Below are 19,029 nucleotides of genomic sequence, written 5' to 3' on the forward strand. Positions count from 1 at the left end.
TTTATTTTCATCCTCTGATAACTATAAAATAAATGGATGGATTTTTCTTAAAACTTTCTGGGAAAAGTGGGCTAAAAATTGTAATGTTAGAGGATGAAGGAATATAGTTATAAGCTGGTGGGAACAGGCAGTCATGATGATGATGTTCATGATAATGGAAGATTATATACAATTTTAGATAGTGTTTTCTACTGTCAACATCACTACACTATAATACCTTTGTAAGCTGCTGTCTTTTGCTTATAATTTTCAATTCTCATTCAGTCTTTCCTTTTTTCATGAATGTGTTTTTCTGTCCTCCCCTAATACCTTTTTGTTCTTTTAGTCTACTTGCTATATTTTAAAATAATTATTTGGAAACTTTACAATGAAAGATATTAAATGTTTCAATTTAAAGTTACAATAAACTGATAAAATCCATATGGATTAAAATTTTTTTTTGCCTTTAAGAGAAAATGCAGTTTAAATAAATCGTTGATAAATTAGTGTACATTAGATAGTTAAGGGCAAAATAATGGAGAAAACATGAGTAAAAAAATGCCCTGGGAAATAATTATTGCTTGCACATAATTATAAGATAGTGAATAAATTTGGTGTTTAATTTGTTTTTGTGAGCCAAACCTTTGGTGATTAATCCTAGGCAATTGTCTAGGTAATGATAAAACACAAAAGAACTAAATTATTAAGTTTTTATGTGCCATTTTATAAAGTGTTAACTGTTGTTAGCCATTTTTGAGATAAAATAATCATTTTATGGCTATTTTTAAAATAAAATTTATATCAAGTTTTTCAATACTAGAGAACTCTAGGAAATTCTGGTTTCACTGTGTAATAATTTATATTAATCCTCATCTTGACTATCCACCAATTTAATATTAAACATAGGAGGAAATATAAATAAAGTTGTAGAGTTATATAAGAGGGACAGCTGGATGGCACATTAAATAGAGTATAGGACCTGAAGTCAGAAAGATTCATTTCCCCGTGTTTAAATTTGGCCTCAGATACTTGGAAGTTTTGTCATCCTGGCCAAGGTATTGAATTATTTTGCCTCCATTTCCTCATCTATAAAATGAGCCAGAGAAGGAAATGGCAAACTATTTCAGTAATTTTGCCAAGAAAACTCCAAAGAAGGTCATGAAGAGTCAGACATAATTGAAAACTACTGAACTACAAGAAGCAGAGTAATGGTTGAGCCTGCAAAGCCTTTATGTAGGAAAACTAGTACTTGAATCCACTACCCCAAATTTTGGCATTATCTAAGACCCTTGTTTCTTGTTTTTTTTCATATCTTCACATAATAAAAAGGCCATTGAAAATACTGAAGTAGGTAGATATATGAAACTTCATAAATCATTTACTACTTAATTCAAACATTTTCTGTGCTTTCAAATGAGAATGTTTCCTTACTTTTTTGTAAAAGGGATGAGATGATGGTAAGGTTAAAAATTATGTCAAAGTAGCTATAATTCATTACAAGTGTTTGCATTTGTTCTTAGATCAATGATTCCACTAAAACATTTTCATTTCCCTCTCAATGTAGAAAATAAAAATAAAAAATTATAAATATATATTTCTAATTTCATTTTATGGGGGAAAATACTCATGAACAATTCTGGATATGCTAATGTTTACCTAAATATGAAATGCATAATCCTGATGTCATAAAATTTAAAAGAACATTATTTTGACTAGTTTCATAAAATAACATGATTTTACATAATAAATTTAATAAATCAAATATTAAAAGACAATGTTAAGTTTGAATTAAGTTAAATTTAAAATATTCTGAAAAATCAAAGCAGGTTGAAATAACTGAGAAGAAAAGAAATGATTGATTTAAAAGATAATATTCAGTATTCTATGAAATATAGATGACCTGAAAAATACAAAATAATGTTTTCATAGAAACATGACAATTATGATTATTTTTATCCTTGAAACTAATTAAAAAATCTTATCTAATACTTTCTTATTTCTCTCTTTGCTTCTTTTTCCTCTTCCTCTCATAAATCTCCTGTTTCTTTTTCTACCTTTCCCTATAAAATATTTAGAAATCAAAATTTGTCTGTAACTTTCAATATGTATTTAAAATTCTCCTATTATTTTCATTTTATCATTTATGGGATCATTGTTTTGAATTTTGCCATTTTCTCTACATTTAATATTGTTAATTTGTCTAGGTAATTAACTTTTTGGCAATTTTTATCAAACTTTCCAATATTAGAGAACTCCAGGAAATTTTTATTTAACTGTTAAAATGAACATAAAATTTTAATTTGTTTCAAATAATTATGTTTTTGTTTATTAGCTGAATGTGGAGGCCGATTTAAAGGAGAATCATCAGGAAGAATCTTATCTCCTGGCTACCCCTTTCCTTATGACAATAATCTCAGGTGTATGTGGATGATTGAGGTGGATCCAGGAAACATTGTCAGGTACTTTTTTTATACTTCTAAATCTTTGCTCTTGTTGACAGATACTCAGAGATTTGAATTTTCCACATGAACTACTGAATTTTATTAGCGTGGGACATTATAATATTAAAGCTAGATGAATGCCGTTATCTAGCTCAATTAATTTAACATGAAAAAAGACTGAGATTTACAAATTAAGAATTAATAACTGGCAGTCAGAAAATGTTTTAAGATCTCTACTGTATTTCAGTTAGTGATAGAGTTAGAACTAGAATCAAATCCCTTAACTCCTAGTCCCGTATGTAGTATCCTATAGTAATCAGTTCCTGATTTCACAATTTCCTACTTTTCCTTGGTAGAATAGACCTGAGTCTTGTTATTAATTGATTCTTTCACAGTAGGAAATTGCTACACATTTTAAATTGCTAAAAAAAGAAAAGTATTGTAGGTGAAAAAACTGAGTAACAGAGAGATTAAGAGTCTTGTTTGTGGTCAAACAGCTAGTAAATGTCACAAGTGGGATTTGAACCAGTCTCCTTGACTACAAGTGCAATGCTCTTTGCATTTAGCATATTGCCATATAGACATGCAGCATATGCCTAGTATATTGCTGTTATTAAATGGTGTGATAGTGTATCTTTTATAAATCCACCTAATAAACTAATACCTAATAAGAAATTACCCCTCCCAAGTAATCATTCTATAGCTTCTCATGTGTTGTAAGTCAGATGAGAATTTTAGTCAGTTGTACTAATAAAATATGAGTGAGAATCACAAAATCATAATATATAAGTAGCTGCTTCTATATCTCTATATAAACTTTTCCTTCCCTTATAGCATAAAGAATTAAAGAAATTTTTTCTAATTATTTGTAGAAAGCTTCAATTCAAATTTTAGAAGTTTTGTTTTAAAAGGACTTTTCTTTATATTACAATAACAGCTCATATTAATTTACTTTTCTAAAGTTATTTTTACTGGTATCAGTTCTTTTCTTTCTAATAATGATTTACTTCTGCAAATAGGATATATATTTTTATAATTTTTCAGTGAAGATTTAGAGGAAAAAATATTTTGATATTGAATCTCTACACAGTTAACCATGTTTGGTGACACACATTAAAAATGAAAAGCATGAAATTCCATCAACTTTTCCCCAGGCATGAGGATGTTCAGATAATTGTATTGCTGAACTATGTGGAAAAACTTTTAAAAAAAAATTTGTGTACTTCATGTTCCAGTGTCATATGGATTTCTTATGAATTTCAAAAAACAACACAGTTCATTAATAAAGTACAAGAAAGGAAGCAATCAAATCTCCTTTGTTATATGTCAAAACATGTTCTGATACTTTTGGTGTATTTTTCAAATGTATTTAGTATGTTCTGCTACATATTCTAAACTCTTTCAGATTGAGGTCTAGGCTAAGTAGGGAGAACCCATTATCAGGTTAACCATAAGATGATGAAGTTGTTCACCAAAATAACTCATATATGGCACCTTATAAACTGCAGAGGGTTCATGCTCTCTATACAACCATAAACAGTGACTTTGCTGATAAAAATCACTGATTAGTTGTAGTGGCTTTAATTATGAACTTGCAGATAAAAAATTGACACATAATGAATGTACTCATTTACATATGTTTAATTGATGTGTATATAGAGAGATAGTAAATGGATAGATAGATAGACCATGGAACATTTGCATGGAACATATTAGGAAATGTAAAATATATTTTATACCTTTAAAATTTAAGATAATTTCAAAATATTGAAAGACATATATGTTTATCTCACAGCCTACAGTTTCTTGCCTTTGATACTGAGGCATCACATGATATACTACGAGTTTGGGATGGTCCACCTGAAAATGAGATGTTACTAAAAGAAATTAGTGGATCCCTCATTCCAGAAGGTATCCACAGCACACTAAACATAGTAACAATACAATTTGACACAGACTTTTACATCAGCAAATCTGGATTTGCCATTCAGTTTTCAAGTAAGTTTCATATTTCTTTTGTATGTTCTGTTGTGTGTCAAGTCTTTTACTTGCCTTTAATTTGTTTAAATCTGCCTTTTTAATTTCCTGGTATTTAAAAAATCTAGAAATAGATTCATCCTGGTTCTATTTAACAAAATATTAGAATTATAAATTTATTTCACTAGTAACATGGATTTCCCTTCCATAGTCAATTTCAATTTACTGTGCGTTAACTTCTCAACGACAATTGAACATATCTTTCTCTGATTTTCTTATTGGAATATTCTCATGGAATATTATTTTAGTGAAGAAAATATAGCAAGTAAGTTTAAATAAGATGCCTGTACTTTTTTATTACCAAATATGCTTTGAAAAAAACTGATTGAGAAAAAGATGATTTTAGTTTAAGTGATTAAAATATAGCCAAAAATAGAAGGAAGAACTATGGAATTTTTAAGATATTAACATTTTTATTATGTTGTACATAAGAAAAAATTGTTTTATGTTCAATAAATCCAAAATTTTGATAATTATATTTAATTGAAACTTATATTATTTATACACATATAATATTTGATAAAACATTTATATATACTTAAATGAAATGTTTTCTCTGACAAAGGAATGCAATTTGTTACCAATAATTTACTTTTCTTACCATCATACTACTTGTTTAAAAATTAACTGTTTAAATCAATAACATTTTTTACCATTTAACAGGCACTGTGCTCAGCACTAGGGATACAATATGCAAGCAAATATATACAAGCATGCTATGTATAGAATAAGTAAGAAATAATTAACAGAGGGAAGGCACTAGAACTAAGTGAGTCTGGAGAAGCTTTCTTCTAGAAAGTGGGATTTTAGTTGAGACTTATAAGAAACCATGGAGAATAGTAGTCAGAGCAGAGGAAAGGAGAATATTCCAGGAATGAAGAAGAACCAGAGAAAATATCCAGTCAATAGATGGTGCATCTTGTTCATATTTTTTTTTCATAGCTACTGAAAGCTTAATGGACATATATATATATATATTGAAATATTAATTTTACTTCTATTACTCATTTATTTTGAAACCATATAATTATCCAACTGATATGCAAATTTTCCATTCATTTACCATCAAAAAAACAAAAAAAAGTATTATTTACTTCTTACACCTCCTCATAATGGTCTCTGAAATCAGTGACATTATCCTCTTTACTCTTCCTTATTTTCAGCATACCATATTTGCTAACTCCATACATTTTCCCTAGCCTTCCCCCCTTTCCTGGAACTCTCTTCCTCCTCATTTCTACCTCCTATCTCCCTTACTAGTTTTCTTCAAGTTCTATTCTAATGTCTTATCTTTCATAAGAAGTCTTTCCTGATTCATTAAATCATGAACTCTTAGAGGGTAGAGACAGTCTTTTGTCTCTTTTGGTAATCCCAGTGCCTAAAACAGTAAAGTATATAGTAGACAATTAATAGATGCTCATATTCTCTGACAGATTCACCCATTCCTCTTAATGCTTCCTTCTATTGCTTATCTTGTATGTAGCTTATTTGCATATAATTGTTCATATGTTGTCTCTTGTTTATAGTATGAGCTTCTTGAGGTCAAGGTCTGCGTTTAGCTTTCCTTTGTACTCCTGGTGGAGTTGACAGATGCTTAAAAGAAATACCAGTTGACTGACTCCAGACTAAAGTCTTTCTCTTACAACCTCAGCCAAGAAAATCTTTTAAATGATGTGATCCCATTCTACTTTGTCTAACAAAAACAATAGTTCTTTACATTTATTAAGGATTAGAAATGACCTATGGGTCTTATATATAAAATTTTTTTTCATTAAGATTTTCCTACAAGATCATTACTCACTGGAATTTGAAGATTCCTTTGAGTTATAATGATGAAGAAATGATTAATTTAAAAGTACTGCCCTTAAGTCACGTGAATTCCAGTTTAAAGTTCAATAGATCAAATGTATATATAAATATATGTATATATATACACCTATATATAACTATATGCACACATATTCTGTATAAAATGAGACCAAACATTGTATGCATGGTTAGAGATAGGGATGTGAATATAGACTGACCTATGATTTCATTGGTATAGGATAACTTCAGGATGAGACAACTTCTTCAAATGATGAAATAATAATTTTTTTTTGTTAATAATTGTGAGCAGTGGGGCCAAGCAGGGAGAATACAACCCCCCTTCAAGTGACAGCGCTTGAAGGAAGTTATACTATTTCACTGAGTGTTCTCTTCTCTAGGAAATCATCCCCAGTTACCTCATTCAGTTTTTTTGTAGAGTGTACTCAGGGCTTTTTACTATTCAAGTTAGCCTCATTTGTTAAAATGTGGTGCTCAGTACTTAACACAACTGAAGATTTTTTTTGAGGGTAGAGTGACTATTTTTTCCACATTCCAGTTATCTTTTCCCTTCAAATACCAAAAGACTACATTCAATTTTTTTGGGAGCTGCATTGGTGTGGTTTTAGCCTTTAGCAACCATATCACACTGTTGATTCTTGCTATGCTTGAACCTTAGTAAAAATTTCAAATCTTTTCTCAAACTGCTATCTAAACATCTTTCCCTCACATATTAGGGATGTTACTATGTTTAACTAAACTAATTATATATTACATTCCTTCATACATTCTATATTTTATCCAAACTTCCCTCCTTACTGTTCTCAGGACTGGAAAAATAATTTACTATCCTCCTGCTCCAACAACAATATAGGTTGTGCCTTGTGCCTAGAATGCAGTACCTTCTTATTTCTGCCTCTCAGAATCCCTAGTTTCCTTCAAAGTTCAGCTCAAGGACCACTTTCTGATCTGCTTTCCTAATTTCCCTAACTGCCAGCCAACTGCCAAAATTACTTGAGAGGGAAAGAGAGAGATCTCAAACTCTTTGTCTCATGTATATAAATAAACATCAACTATCAAATTAATAATTAAATAATGCAAGAAAAAATAAAGCAAAGCATTTAAATATTCCAGTAACCTTACTCAGTGAGAAATTGCACAACCAAAGTCATTTCAGTCAACTATAACTTTACTATAGATCATAGTTCAACAATTCTCCTCTTAAGATGGCAAAGTTTTCTCAAGAGTTTTATTCATAAGTCATCTTTTGTAAGAGAAGAGATGACTCACTATCTTGAGTCCTTCTAGTCCTTTGTAATCTCTATGCTCAATTTCTCTTCATTCACATTACAGTTGTCTCTCCAGAATTATAGTTAAATTGCCTCTCTTCCCAAATGACACTTACATGGCATGTGTGTGTGTGTATTTACATATAAATATATTCCTTCCATTTCTAATAAAACCTATGTTCCTTGAGAACAGACAGTTTTAATTTATCTTTTTATCCCTATGACTTAGCATGATATCTGATACAAATACAGCATCTTAATGGATCCTTATTTTATGGTTCATTCAATAAATTTGCTTTGTAGTTACATTGTTCTCTTTAGACAATGTTCCTTTATCAAAGTTGTTTCTATGTCCTGTATTTCATTTTTGATAATTTATTCATCTCTTCTGTGATGACTTCTCATATGGAATTTTATTTGAAACTTTTAAAATCTGCTTTCCTCAAATGTATGTTTTAAATATCCCTAACTTCTCTCCTTTCAGAAATATTATATGAAGGTGGCATTTCCTCCCATTGTCCCTGTCATTTGTATTTTAGCAACCAGTTCTTCTTTGTCAGAGTCAGGGCCACAATGACCATCGCATTCATTGCTTCATCCACCTTTTAACAGATAAAATTATCCTTGAAGCCAGCCAAAATAAAAAATATTAACTGTGCAGCTTTAGAGAAGAAAGGATGTTTCTTCAGATGTCTGGATGATTGAAGTACTCTGTCACCACTATATCATGCCAATGCAAGGACTGTGAACTGTTACAGTAATTCATCTATTTCTTCTTTCTGTCTATAATACTAGAGTAATGATAAAATTTCTGTTGGTGTGTGCAAAATTGGTCCCTACTATATTTTCATACTCTGATTTTGGGACTTTCTTATATAGGATTATCATCTTAATATACATGACTACCTCTCTCTCCCCCTTTACCAATTTTCTTCCTTTAACAAAAGAGATAGTCTGACAGAAAAGGAAAATGACAAAATGTTGGTGTGGATGTGAGAAAATCAGAGCTCAGTTGTGCTGTTGGTGGAGTTGTAAACTGACCCAACCATTTTGAAGAACAATTTGGAAGTAAGACCTAAAGGCTATAAAACTGTATATACTCTTTGACCCAACAATACCTCTACTAGGTCAGTATCCCAAAGAGATTTTTTTAATAAGGGAAAGGGCCTATATGTACAACAATATTTATAGCAGCCATTTTTGTAGTGGCAAAATTTGGAATCCATCAATTGGAAGATGACTGAAGAAGTTTTGATATACATTTGTGATATAATATTATCATTCTATAAGAAATGATGAGCAGGATGCTCTCAGAAAAAAGTGGAAAGACTTCAGTGAACTAATGGAAAACAAAGTAAGCAGAAGTAGGAGAACATTCTGCATAGGAACAACAATATTGTAAAGATGATTGACTGTGAATGACCTTGGTATATTCAGTAATACAATTATCTAAGAAAAATGCTATCTGCTTACGGAGAAAGAACTGATGGAATATGGATGTAAATTAAAACACATTTTTCCCTTTTTTGTCTTTGTTTTCTTTCACAGCATGGCAAATATAGAAAGATGTTTTTGCATGACTGCACACTGCCTTCTCAATGAGTGGTTGAGAGGGAGGATAGGAGAGAATTTGGAAATCTAAATTAAAAAAAACAAACAAATGTTAAAAAATATATTTCTAATTAGCAAAAATAAAGTATTTGGGGAAAAGGTTTTATTCTCAAAGAGCTATGTTACAGTCATAAAAACCATGAAATCAAAATGAATGAGATTAAATTGGTATCATATTTAAGAAAATATTTCAACATGTAAAGAGAATGAGTAGGTAGGACACCTTGTACTAAACTTTATAGGAATATGTTACTCAAATGTCATTATCAAAATGTTCATGAATACTATGTAGATAGACCTTGTTTAATTTCATTATCATCATTTATGTAGCTGTTTTTTTTTTAAGCTAGGTAATATAATGTATATAATCATTGATCTATTGTCAGGAACACAGGAATAGCTGAGTTCAAATTCAGCCCCAGATATTTGCCAGATGTGTGATTTTGGGAAAGCCACATAACCTCTATCTGCCTCAGTTTCTTCTTTTATAAAATGGTTATAATAATAATAATAATAATATAGTTCCCAAAGTCATTAAAAATAAAATCATCCCCATTCTCTCAATCTATCCATTAAGATGATTAAATTTGGTTAAGGTTACCCATATAGAAGATGATCATAGATCTTCTAATGCATAATTCATCATTCGTTCCACAATATCATGATGCTTTATTTGTATAGATCATATAGCTTCATTCCATGTTGCTCTGTTGCTTGTATTTTCTTTTAAAGTACCTACTCTATATTCTTTAAAGTTTCAAAGTTTCTTATTCTTGCCTGATGAGTGATCTCACTTATTTTAAGCACAAAGGTGATAACTATTTGAATATCCCTCTTAAATAATATGGAACAAACAATGTCAATCCCATTCATACCATTCTTGAAGTCTTGATGTGAAAAAATGCAAAGTTCTCTGTGGAGATCTGGTTACCTTTATCCCATACTTCTACTGCGTTTTTTTTTTTTACCTTACAACTCATTTTCTTAACAAAAATTTTAATTTGAGTGAAATGATTTGATTAAATGCAATTCAAAAGTCATTTAATAAATGCCTCCTAATTTTAATAATTCTCTTGGATTGACTACTGAGAAAACTTTGCCCTTCTTTTGTATTGCATTTCATTCAAGGCTTGCTATCACAATTTAATGAGACATATGCTTTAGTTAACAATATAGAGTGCTTTCCTCAGAAAAAAACAGAGGCAAAAAAATAGTTCAATTATATGAATATAACTACCACACAGACTGTGCACACTCATTGTTTCTCTAAGAACTAAGCAGCTCTTTATTGGTCTGTAGATACACTGCAATATGTAATACAGTTTTAGCATTAAGACTCAAAGATGTCAATTACCAGTCCCCATTGTATCTATTGATTGTGCCCCCATTTTATTCCACAAATGGCTTTAGTGCTTGTTGAGAATTCAACCCAGGGTTTTGATTCTTCCTACAGCCTCTTTTCCTTTCTTACTAAGAAATAACTGACATTGTCCTCTAATTGTATTCCAATATGGATTGCAGAGGGCTTTAAAAATTAGAGTGTATAGGGCTATAAAATTCCCTATTTCCCTACTTTATTGCTGGTGGAACAATGGAGCAGATGCCCAGGAAGGCCATGCCATGGAGGGAGACTCTTCACTTGCCTTCCTTTCTTCCCTCTCATCTTTTGAGTCTTTCTTCCAGGCCATATCATAGGTTACTTCCGACTCCAGGCAGATCACCCTCCTACACAAATTATTGCTTTTCATACAATGAGCTCTGAAGACCAAGCCACCTAGGGAAGCTTTAGAATGTACCAAAGGATGAACCAAAGACATGGTCCATGACCTTTTCCCCCACAGAACTTTACAATATTACTCTGTTTAATATATTGTCACATGGATAGTTTCAATTAACCTAATAAAGAAAAACAATTTGTCCTTTGTGACAGGTTGATACAATAAATTATATGTGGTTAATTTTTTATTTGGTGGAAAAGACATACCAATGTTTTGTTTCGTCAGTTACCCTGACATTGACTTCTCCTTGTAATTTTTTCCTTTTTAAAATTTACTTCTTTTTTGCTCAATGGACCAGGTACAGCAAAACATCAGAATTTCATTTTTATTATATTTATTAATTTTCTTTTAGAATTTTTCAACTAGAGGAATTAATTACACAGAAGAAAAACATTGGCTTTGGATTGAGGACATAAGGAGCCTATATGATTTATGGTATAGGGCAGTGTAATAAAACTTAGGATGAACTGGATTCAAATCCTGCTTCAGATACTTTCTAGCCCTGTCACCCTGACCAAGTCAATTTAACTCTCTTTCCTAAGTTTCCTCTTGTATAAAATGAGTGTTTTGGATTAAACCTCTAAGGCCACTTTCATCTTTAAATTTATAATCCTATAATTCCTGTCTGTGATTCTTCTTACCTGTGTCTTCCTTGAAAGTGACTTAACCTCTCAACTTGTTTCCTTATCTAGAAAATGTGGGAAAAGGATTATCTTGAGATTCCTCAATGCTCTAAATTTATTTTCTCTGACCCTCTCTGATCTTGTTCTTTTTCAGCATTATTTTTAATGCATGGATAGCATTACATTGACTGCAGAAAGTTTCTGACATGCCCCAAATCTAATTAGAAGCACATCTATAGCACAGCAAATGGAATTTAACAGTTATTACATTACTGTCTCAAGGATTTTTTGATCTGGACAAATTTTTTCCTAGGTTTAGGACATGTATTCTAATATTAGCTTATTGGTTTCTTATTCATCCCATGAATAGTACTGGGGAAAGTAGATGGGATAAATCTGCACTCATTGAGCAGCCTTGTTTCACTCCTCTGATGATGGGTAGTGCTTCTGACATGCTGTCATTTACTTTAGCCTAACTTACCATATCATTATGTAGTATCTGTAGAATCATAATGAACTTTTATACACAGCCAATGTTTCTGAGTAGCTGCCAGAGTTCAGGCCTACTAATGATGTTGAACATTTTTGAAAAGATTGATGGATACTCTACAAAGCAAGGGTTCTATCAAGGGCAAAATCCTCCAGAGTGAAATACACTTCTGTCTTGTCTTCTGCATTTCAAATACTTTGCTAAATTATTTGACTATGAATTGAATTTTCTTTCCAGTTGATATTGCAGTTCCTCAGACTGGTTTCCCTTTACGTGCAAATTTATTGCACAATCTAAAATATAGTGACATTTCTTATAAAATATTCAAGCATAAAAGTACAAATGTGGAAGGGACAAATGTGAAAACTTGTAAATCTAAAGAGTTGACTTGAGCCTATCATTTTTTTTTAATGTATGCTCTTCCAGAGCCTTTCCTCATTAAAAGCTAGGTATATACTTAAAAAGACATAAACATTAAAATATATTCATTTATTTGCCTTGAAAATATTTTTTAAATTCATTTGAGTACTCTCTCTATCAACACAGATTGTAATCTCTACACATTAAGACTATCTTTGTGTATTTCTATTCCCATTTCTACCCCTTACCTAGTGTTCATCCTTCTTTTGAAGAGCTTATCTAAATTTAGATTGGTTGTAGACTAAAGACTTATATTTGAACTCTTTTGAGATTGTTAACTATCCATCAGACCTTGCTTTTCACTTGTATTGTTTTTGAGAATGCATGATCAATCCTACACTAAGAAGACACAAAAATAACTTGGTGAAAGAACATATGTGTATGCATGTGTGTTTAGAACTATATAAGCTTAGAAGCATATTACTTTTATATATGTACATATTATGTAAGTGTAAGTGCATGTATACTTATGAACATATTACAGAGAGTGAAAGTATGAGGAGTTGGAATTTGCTAGCCATGAGGCATGCAATAAATTACATTTTGCCTGGGATTCAGATGCTTAAGAAGCTTATGATAAAGATTGTACTAAATCTTGAAGAGTTTGTGAATCCCTCTCATCATGCAGCAAGTAAATGCCATCAGAAGGATTCATACACACCTCTTCTTAAGTCCAAAACTAATATTCTCTACATTTTGTATTGTTGCTTCATGTATGATTTTCTATGTTTGTGTTTATCTGTAATTTTGTGGATATTATGGCTATATTTGTGTATGTGCAGATATATTGTTTTATTAATGTAGGTAATTTGCTATGAGGAAACTCTCTCCCATTGTAGGCTGACAATTGTACCACAACTTTCAATCTTAGAAGGTTGCCTGTAATACTTCGAAGTTATATGATTGCTTTGTGATCTCGTATGCTTCCAAGATAATGGTAGGAAACCCTGGTCTTCCAGGCTATCAGATCAGCTCTCTATTCTCTTCAGTGTGTGCATGTGTGTATAGGTGAGGCAGGCATGTCTCTATAAGGCTGCCACACACAGCACCAGGTATCCCCTGATGGTCTTCCATCCAAATATTAACAGGCCCATCCTGCTTACCTTCTGAGATCAGGTGAGATAGGGCACATTCGAGGTGGTATGGCAGGGGGAACAGAGTTCAGAAAAGTCTGCTACCTCTGCTGTGAGGGCTTGCTTAGTTAGAGGCTCCCCCTGACCCTTTTTACTCAGGGCTGCTTCCTTCCTTGGGTGTCCTCCTGCCACCTAGCTCTCACCTGTGGCTCCAAGAAGCTATAGCATAGGCAGCAGTCCCACCCCAGTAAACTCTTTCAGCAGATGGGCTAAATGAGACTGAGGGTAACTGATAAATCTCAAGCCTGATCATAAATTAGGGAGATGTCTACCTCTAGGAAATGAAGACTTCCCCTTGTAGAATGGGCAGATGAGACACTTTGTTCCAATGTCCATGAAGGCAGCTAAAGCAGATACCGTGGAGCACTTAGAGCCTGGTTAGACATTGAAAAGGGGTCATCCACTGTATCATCACCAGTTGTCTTGACTTTTGCTTTGCCGTCAGACTTTAATGACTCTGAAGAGAGAGTGAAGCTGGCAACTTTGTGCAACTCCATGTCACTTAAATCCAATTTATGAGTGAATCAAAAGACATCACCCATACCATTTTACCACTTACCGTTTTACTATTTTACTGTCTCATTCTTATTTTACTTCCACCTCAAAAGTCCTGTGGTGACAGGCAAGTGACAAAGCAGCAGATGTAGATATGCTGGGAGCTATTACCCTGCGTGCAGGTGGTCCAGGGCATATGGTCAGCTTCTTGCTGAAAGCAGCAGTGATATATATGCAGCTCCCTGGGTATGTGAGCAGCCTTTTTTAAGGACTGTGCTGATCACCTCCTGGTGTGAGGAAAGGGGTAGGAAAGATGCCCTAAAAATTACCTGCTTTAAGCTGTCTGCTTCACTTAACCCTGGCCTGCTTTCTGTGGTAAGCAGAGATCCTACTTTGTGGTTGAAATATGCAAAAAAATGTACAAAATTTTTTCTCAAAAATGATTCTACAGCTCATGGACTGTGTGCACACATATGGACAACATGAAATCCAATAAACTTGAAGTGAGCAGCTCTTATTGTGAGAGAACTCAGCAGGTATCACATCTAAATAGCAACTTCTTTGTTGTGTGTTTTTTGCTACTGCCCTGCTTGGCCCTCTTTCCTCTGTGTCTACTTCTTAATCTCTTTTGTTGAATCATATTTCACATCCTAAGCCTCATCATCTTTTCTTTGACTAGAGGACCCAAACCAATGGACCCTATGCATATTGCTAAATGTTTTCGTAAAACTAGATTAAATGTTTTTGTAAAATATTTAATAAAATAAACAATATTTAAAACATAAAACTACTACATATTAAATAATTAAATTAATATGTGTCCCACAGGGATCCCTATGTTCAATTTCTTTTCATTTAGAACTCTTGCACTTATCTAGGATCTTGGACAAGTCATTTCCCTTCTCTCTGAATCAGTTTTAGCATCTTGAAGGTTCATAATGAAGAGCTTACTATAGATTGTTTTTATATGGCACCTCCAGATACCTAATGATATAATGAGATTTTTTTGAATAACCAAATTTACCCTTTAGCCAAATAATTCTAAGATTATCTGGAGATCATATTTTAGCTCTGATAAAAAACACAGCTTATTTTTACCTAATTCATAGTCTCAAAGCAATAATTATCCAAAAGAGGTGAATTGAAATTCTGAATTCAATCCAGTTTGCTTTAATTTTTAGAACATTTTTAACCAAACACAATCCAGAAATCAGAAATAGGGTCAATACCATAGTAAAGAATATGTATCTATTCACCTTTCTATCTATCCAACTACTTACCTATTATCTATTTATTTATCTACATATACTGTATATATTTCCAATTGTTCAGAACATATTTGAGCAAATAAAGCATATATAGCTATTGGAGTATATTCTAAAACAAATTGGATTGAACTTAGCATTTTCAATTTATCTCTTCTAGATAATAATTGTTTGGGATTTTCTGACCCTTCCCCCCCCACCACAAACACACACCAATTTTTATTTTTGAAGTTAAAATGCAGACATTTTCAAAGAATAACCTTTAAAGCTTAACTGTAAAGTGAAATAATTTATATGTGGTTATTCTGCATGTATATGTGTTTTTAAACTGTTTTAAGGGTTCCATCCAACTTTATATTTAGAAGAAGAACAAAATTATCACTTGCTGTTGTTCAGTCTTTCACTCCTGCCTGACTCTTCATGACCCTGTGGATCATGCTGTCCCTGGGGTTTTCTTGGCAAAGATATTGGAGTGGTTTTCTATTTCCTTTTCCAGTAGATTATGGCAAACAGTGGTTAAGTGAGTTGCACAGGGTCACATAGCTAGTAAGTGTCTGAAATCAGACCTTCTTGACTCCAGGCCCAATGCTATATCCATTGCGCCAACTAGCTAGCTCCTTCTTAATTTATCCGTAGGATATTATAAAGCTTGACTTGATAAGATTGAATATTTCTTAACAAGAAATGCATTTGAATATCTCTTTCTATTTGTATTTCATCAACTTAGAATTAGGTGAGATATTCTCAACAGATTTTTAAGGAACATTATTGCAAATTTCTTTCAGAGATATTTAATTGCATTTTAATTGTATATAAAAGTCACATTAATATATATATTGAAAACTAAAATACAGATAAATTATTTTAGCATTTATAAGTTGATATCTTATTTAATTTCTTCTCTATATTGAACTATTGAGAAGTACCTTTTTTAATGGATAGAGAGCCAACTTTAACGATAAGTCTTATATAGAGGTCCTATCACTAAAATATGTGGACCATGTTACGCTGAGCAAGTCATTTACTACTTAGTATTCAATAAGGATACACTTTGTCTTTTGTAAGTCTGGTGAAGCCAGGGGGCTACTTCCTAGAAAAATGTTTTGAAATGCCCAAAATAAAACACATAGGGTTACAAAAGAAAACTAAGCATTTTGGCATATTGTTTTTGTTGTAAACTTTAAGTTGTACCTGTTTTGATGTTATCTTGGGGAAAAAAAAAAGACAGAGTGGTTTGTGATTACCTTCTCCAGCTCATTTTTAAAGATGACAAACTGAGGAAAGTATGTTAAGTGAGCAACCCAAGGTCACTTAGCGATTACATATTTTAGCCCAGATTTGAACTCAAGAAGATGACATATATATATATATATGACATAGTAATATATCTAGTGTTAGGTATGCAGTCATTTTGAAATATGATAAATGTAAATGCTATTTCATGATATCTATAAGTAGAACATGTGAAGAAAATATTTATCATTTCTATTGGTGACAAAATCCCAGGTACTGCTAGTTCTAGTGTGCTTTGGCATATTCATAATCAAATGAAATGTTAATTTGTGTTTTAAAGTTAGTGAAAATAAAGATGCATTTTCCCCTTCAGAGGCTGTTTGAAAAAATGGTTATGTTTAGTTATTTCAGCTGTGTCTCACCCTTCATCACCCCATTTGGGTTTTCTTGGCAGATGTACTAGAGTGGTGTACCATTTTCTTATCCAGGTCATTTTGCAGATGAGGAAACTACAGAAAACAGGATTAAATAACTTGCCCAAGATCACATAGCTAATAAGTTTCTGAGGCCAGGTTTGCATTCAGAAAGACTCATCTTTCTGACTTCAGGCCAGGTATTCTATCCACTATGCCATCTTTCTGCCTTAGCTTCCTTAAAATAAATTCAAAAATCCCATGGATCCCAAATTAATCATTTCCTATTCACTTTCACTTATTTGCTTCCTTGAGCTTCTTCAAGTCTCAACTAAAATCTCATTTTCTCCAAGCAGTCTTTCTCTTTCCTCTTTAATATTAGTATCTTTTGAAATTATTTCCAATTTATTCAGAATATAACTTATTTGCACAGGGTTGCTTACATATTGTTTTCTCCCATTAGATTGTGAAAGCTATAAGAAGATGAACTGTTTTTCCCTTTCTTTGTATCTCTATTGCTAAATACAATGCCTGGCACATGAAAGTGGTTATTTGACTTATGATTTAAAGTTTTCCACAACAAAACTCTAAACTATCTTTTCAGTCTCAAATATACATTATAACTCTGGTCCAGTCATATGAGGCTACTTGCTATTAAATATACACTTCTGCTATCTCTGTACTTTTGTTCTGGTAGTCCCCCATGCTTGGAATGAACTCCTTTCTCACAAGTCTGTTTGAATCCTTAGTTTCCTTCAAGGCACAACTCAAGAGCCACCTTCTACATGAAACCACAAATACACACTTAGGATATCCAAGATATCCTAGATCAGTGATTGTGAACCTTTTAGAGATAGTGCCAAGCCCCACCCCGACCCTACACCCAAACCAAGTGCTGGCCCCAGCACTCTGCTACCCTCCAGCTCTCCTCTCCTTCAGCTATGTGCTATGCTGTGAACTATGCTCTCCTCAAACCTAGCTCCTCTTCAACCTTACCATGGGAATCATCTACACCTTAGACTCAACAGGCTGCATCTGTGTTGCACTCTCATGCAGCATGTGAGTCTCTCTGCCCTCAGTACCTTATCCCAGACAGGGTTCTGGGGATACAAAGACAAAAAGGAAATAATCCATGCCCTGTAGGAATTTATATTGGAGGAAACAAGTATCAAGTTAATCTCCCTGGAGCATGGGAAGTCTCTGTTCTTTTTTTTCATTCATTCTCCATTTCAGCCAAACTAGATTATTGACTGGTTCTTTTCCCATCTGGTCCTACATTATCATATTGATATGTATTTCCATGGTTCATTCATCTCTCGTGCATAAAATACACACATAACTTCTGCATCAAACAACTTCTTCAACACTACCTATCAAATTCTTTCTTTTCCATAAAGGCTCAGCAGAGATTTTATCTCCTTCATGAAACATTTCAAAATTGCTTAAATATAGTAAGATATTTTTATAGTTTCCTTTAGACTCTGGAATTTTAAAGGATTGATATAAATAGTAGAACTAAAATAAAAATTGATGGACTCCTCTGCATACATAATCTATTTTAATCTCAAATTTAGACACAGATTACATTGTTATTTCATTTTCCATATTATACACATTTAAATCCATAGAATCATTTAAAGACAATACCTTTCATTTGGGAAATTTATTTCATCCTCTTATGTAACATATATGTTACCTCTAGTAATGGTACTGTGAAGGGGCCATTGGAATGTTTATGAATGAATAAAATTCATCATTTTATAGCTGGGATCAATAACAGTTCTCTTGAAAAATTAAATTTAAATTTTTATTACCGAATCACATAATAACAGCTATAATGAAATGTCTTTTTTATAGTCTCATGATGCATGATGAACTTTACAAGAAAATGCAATATATATATATTTGTGGTACAATTTCCTCATACTTTGTAGAATTTCCCTTTGTATGACTGCATTGAAAGTGACAAAGCAAAGTTACAAGGGACTTTATTTCTTTAAGAATTTGTGCTTACAT

General features: G+C 32.4%; 1 protein-coding gene across 7 annotated transcripts in view; it reads left to right on the forward strand.

Moving 5' to 3' along the window:
* Positions 1-19,029, forward strand: part of CSMD3 (CUB and Sushi multiple domains 3) — a 1,668,414-nt gene that overhangs the window by 1,229,348 nt on the left and 420,037 nt on the right. For all 7 annotated transcript variants that reach the window (XM_016431868.2, XM_056823169.1, XM_056823168.1 and 4 more), the window contains 2 exons: positions 2,312-2,438; positions 4,216-4,418. In XM_016431868.2, coding sequence (XP_016287354.2) covers positions 2,312-2,438; positions 4,216-4,418 — 330 coding nt within the window. The remainder of the gene's footprint in view (positions 1-2,311; positions 2,439-4,215; positions 4,419-19,029) is intronic.

This window comes from Monodelphis domestica, chromosome 3 (genome assembly GCF_027887165.1).
Source record: "Monodelphis domestica isolate mMonDom1 chromosome 3, mMonDom1.pri, whole genome shotgun sequence".
Classification (NCBI taxonomy): Eukaryota; Metazoa; Chordata; class Mammalia; order Didelphimorphia; family Didelphidae; genus Monodelphis; species Monodelphis domestica.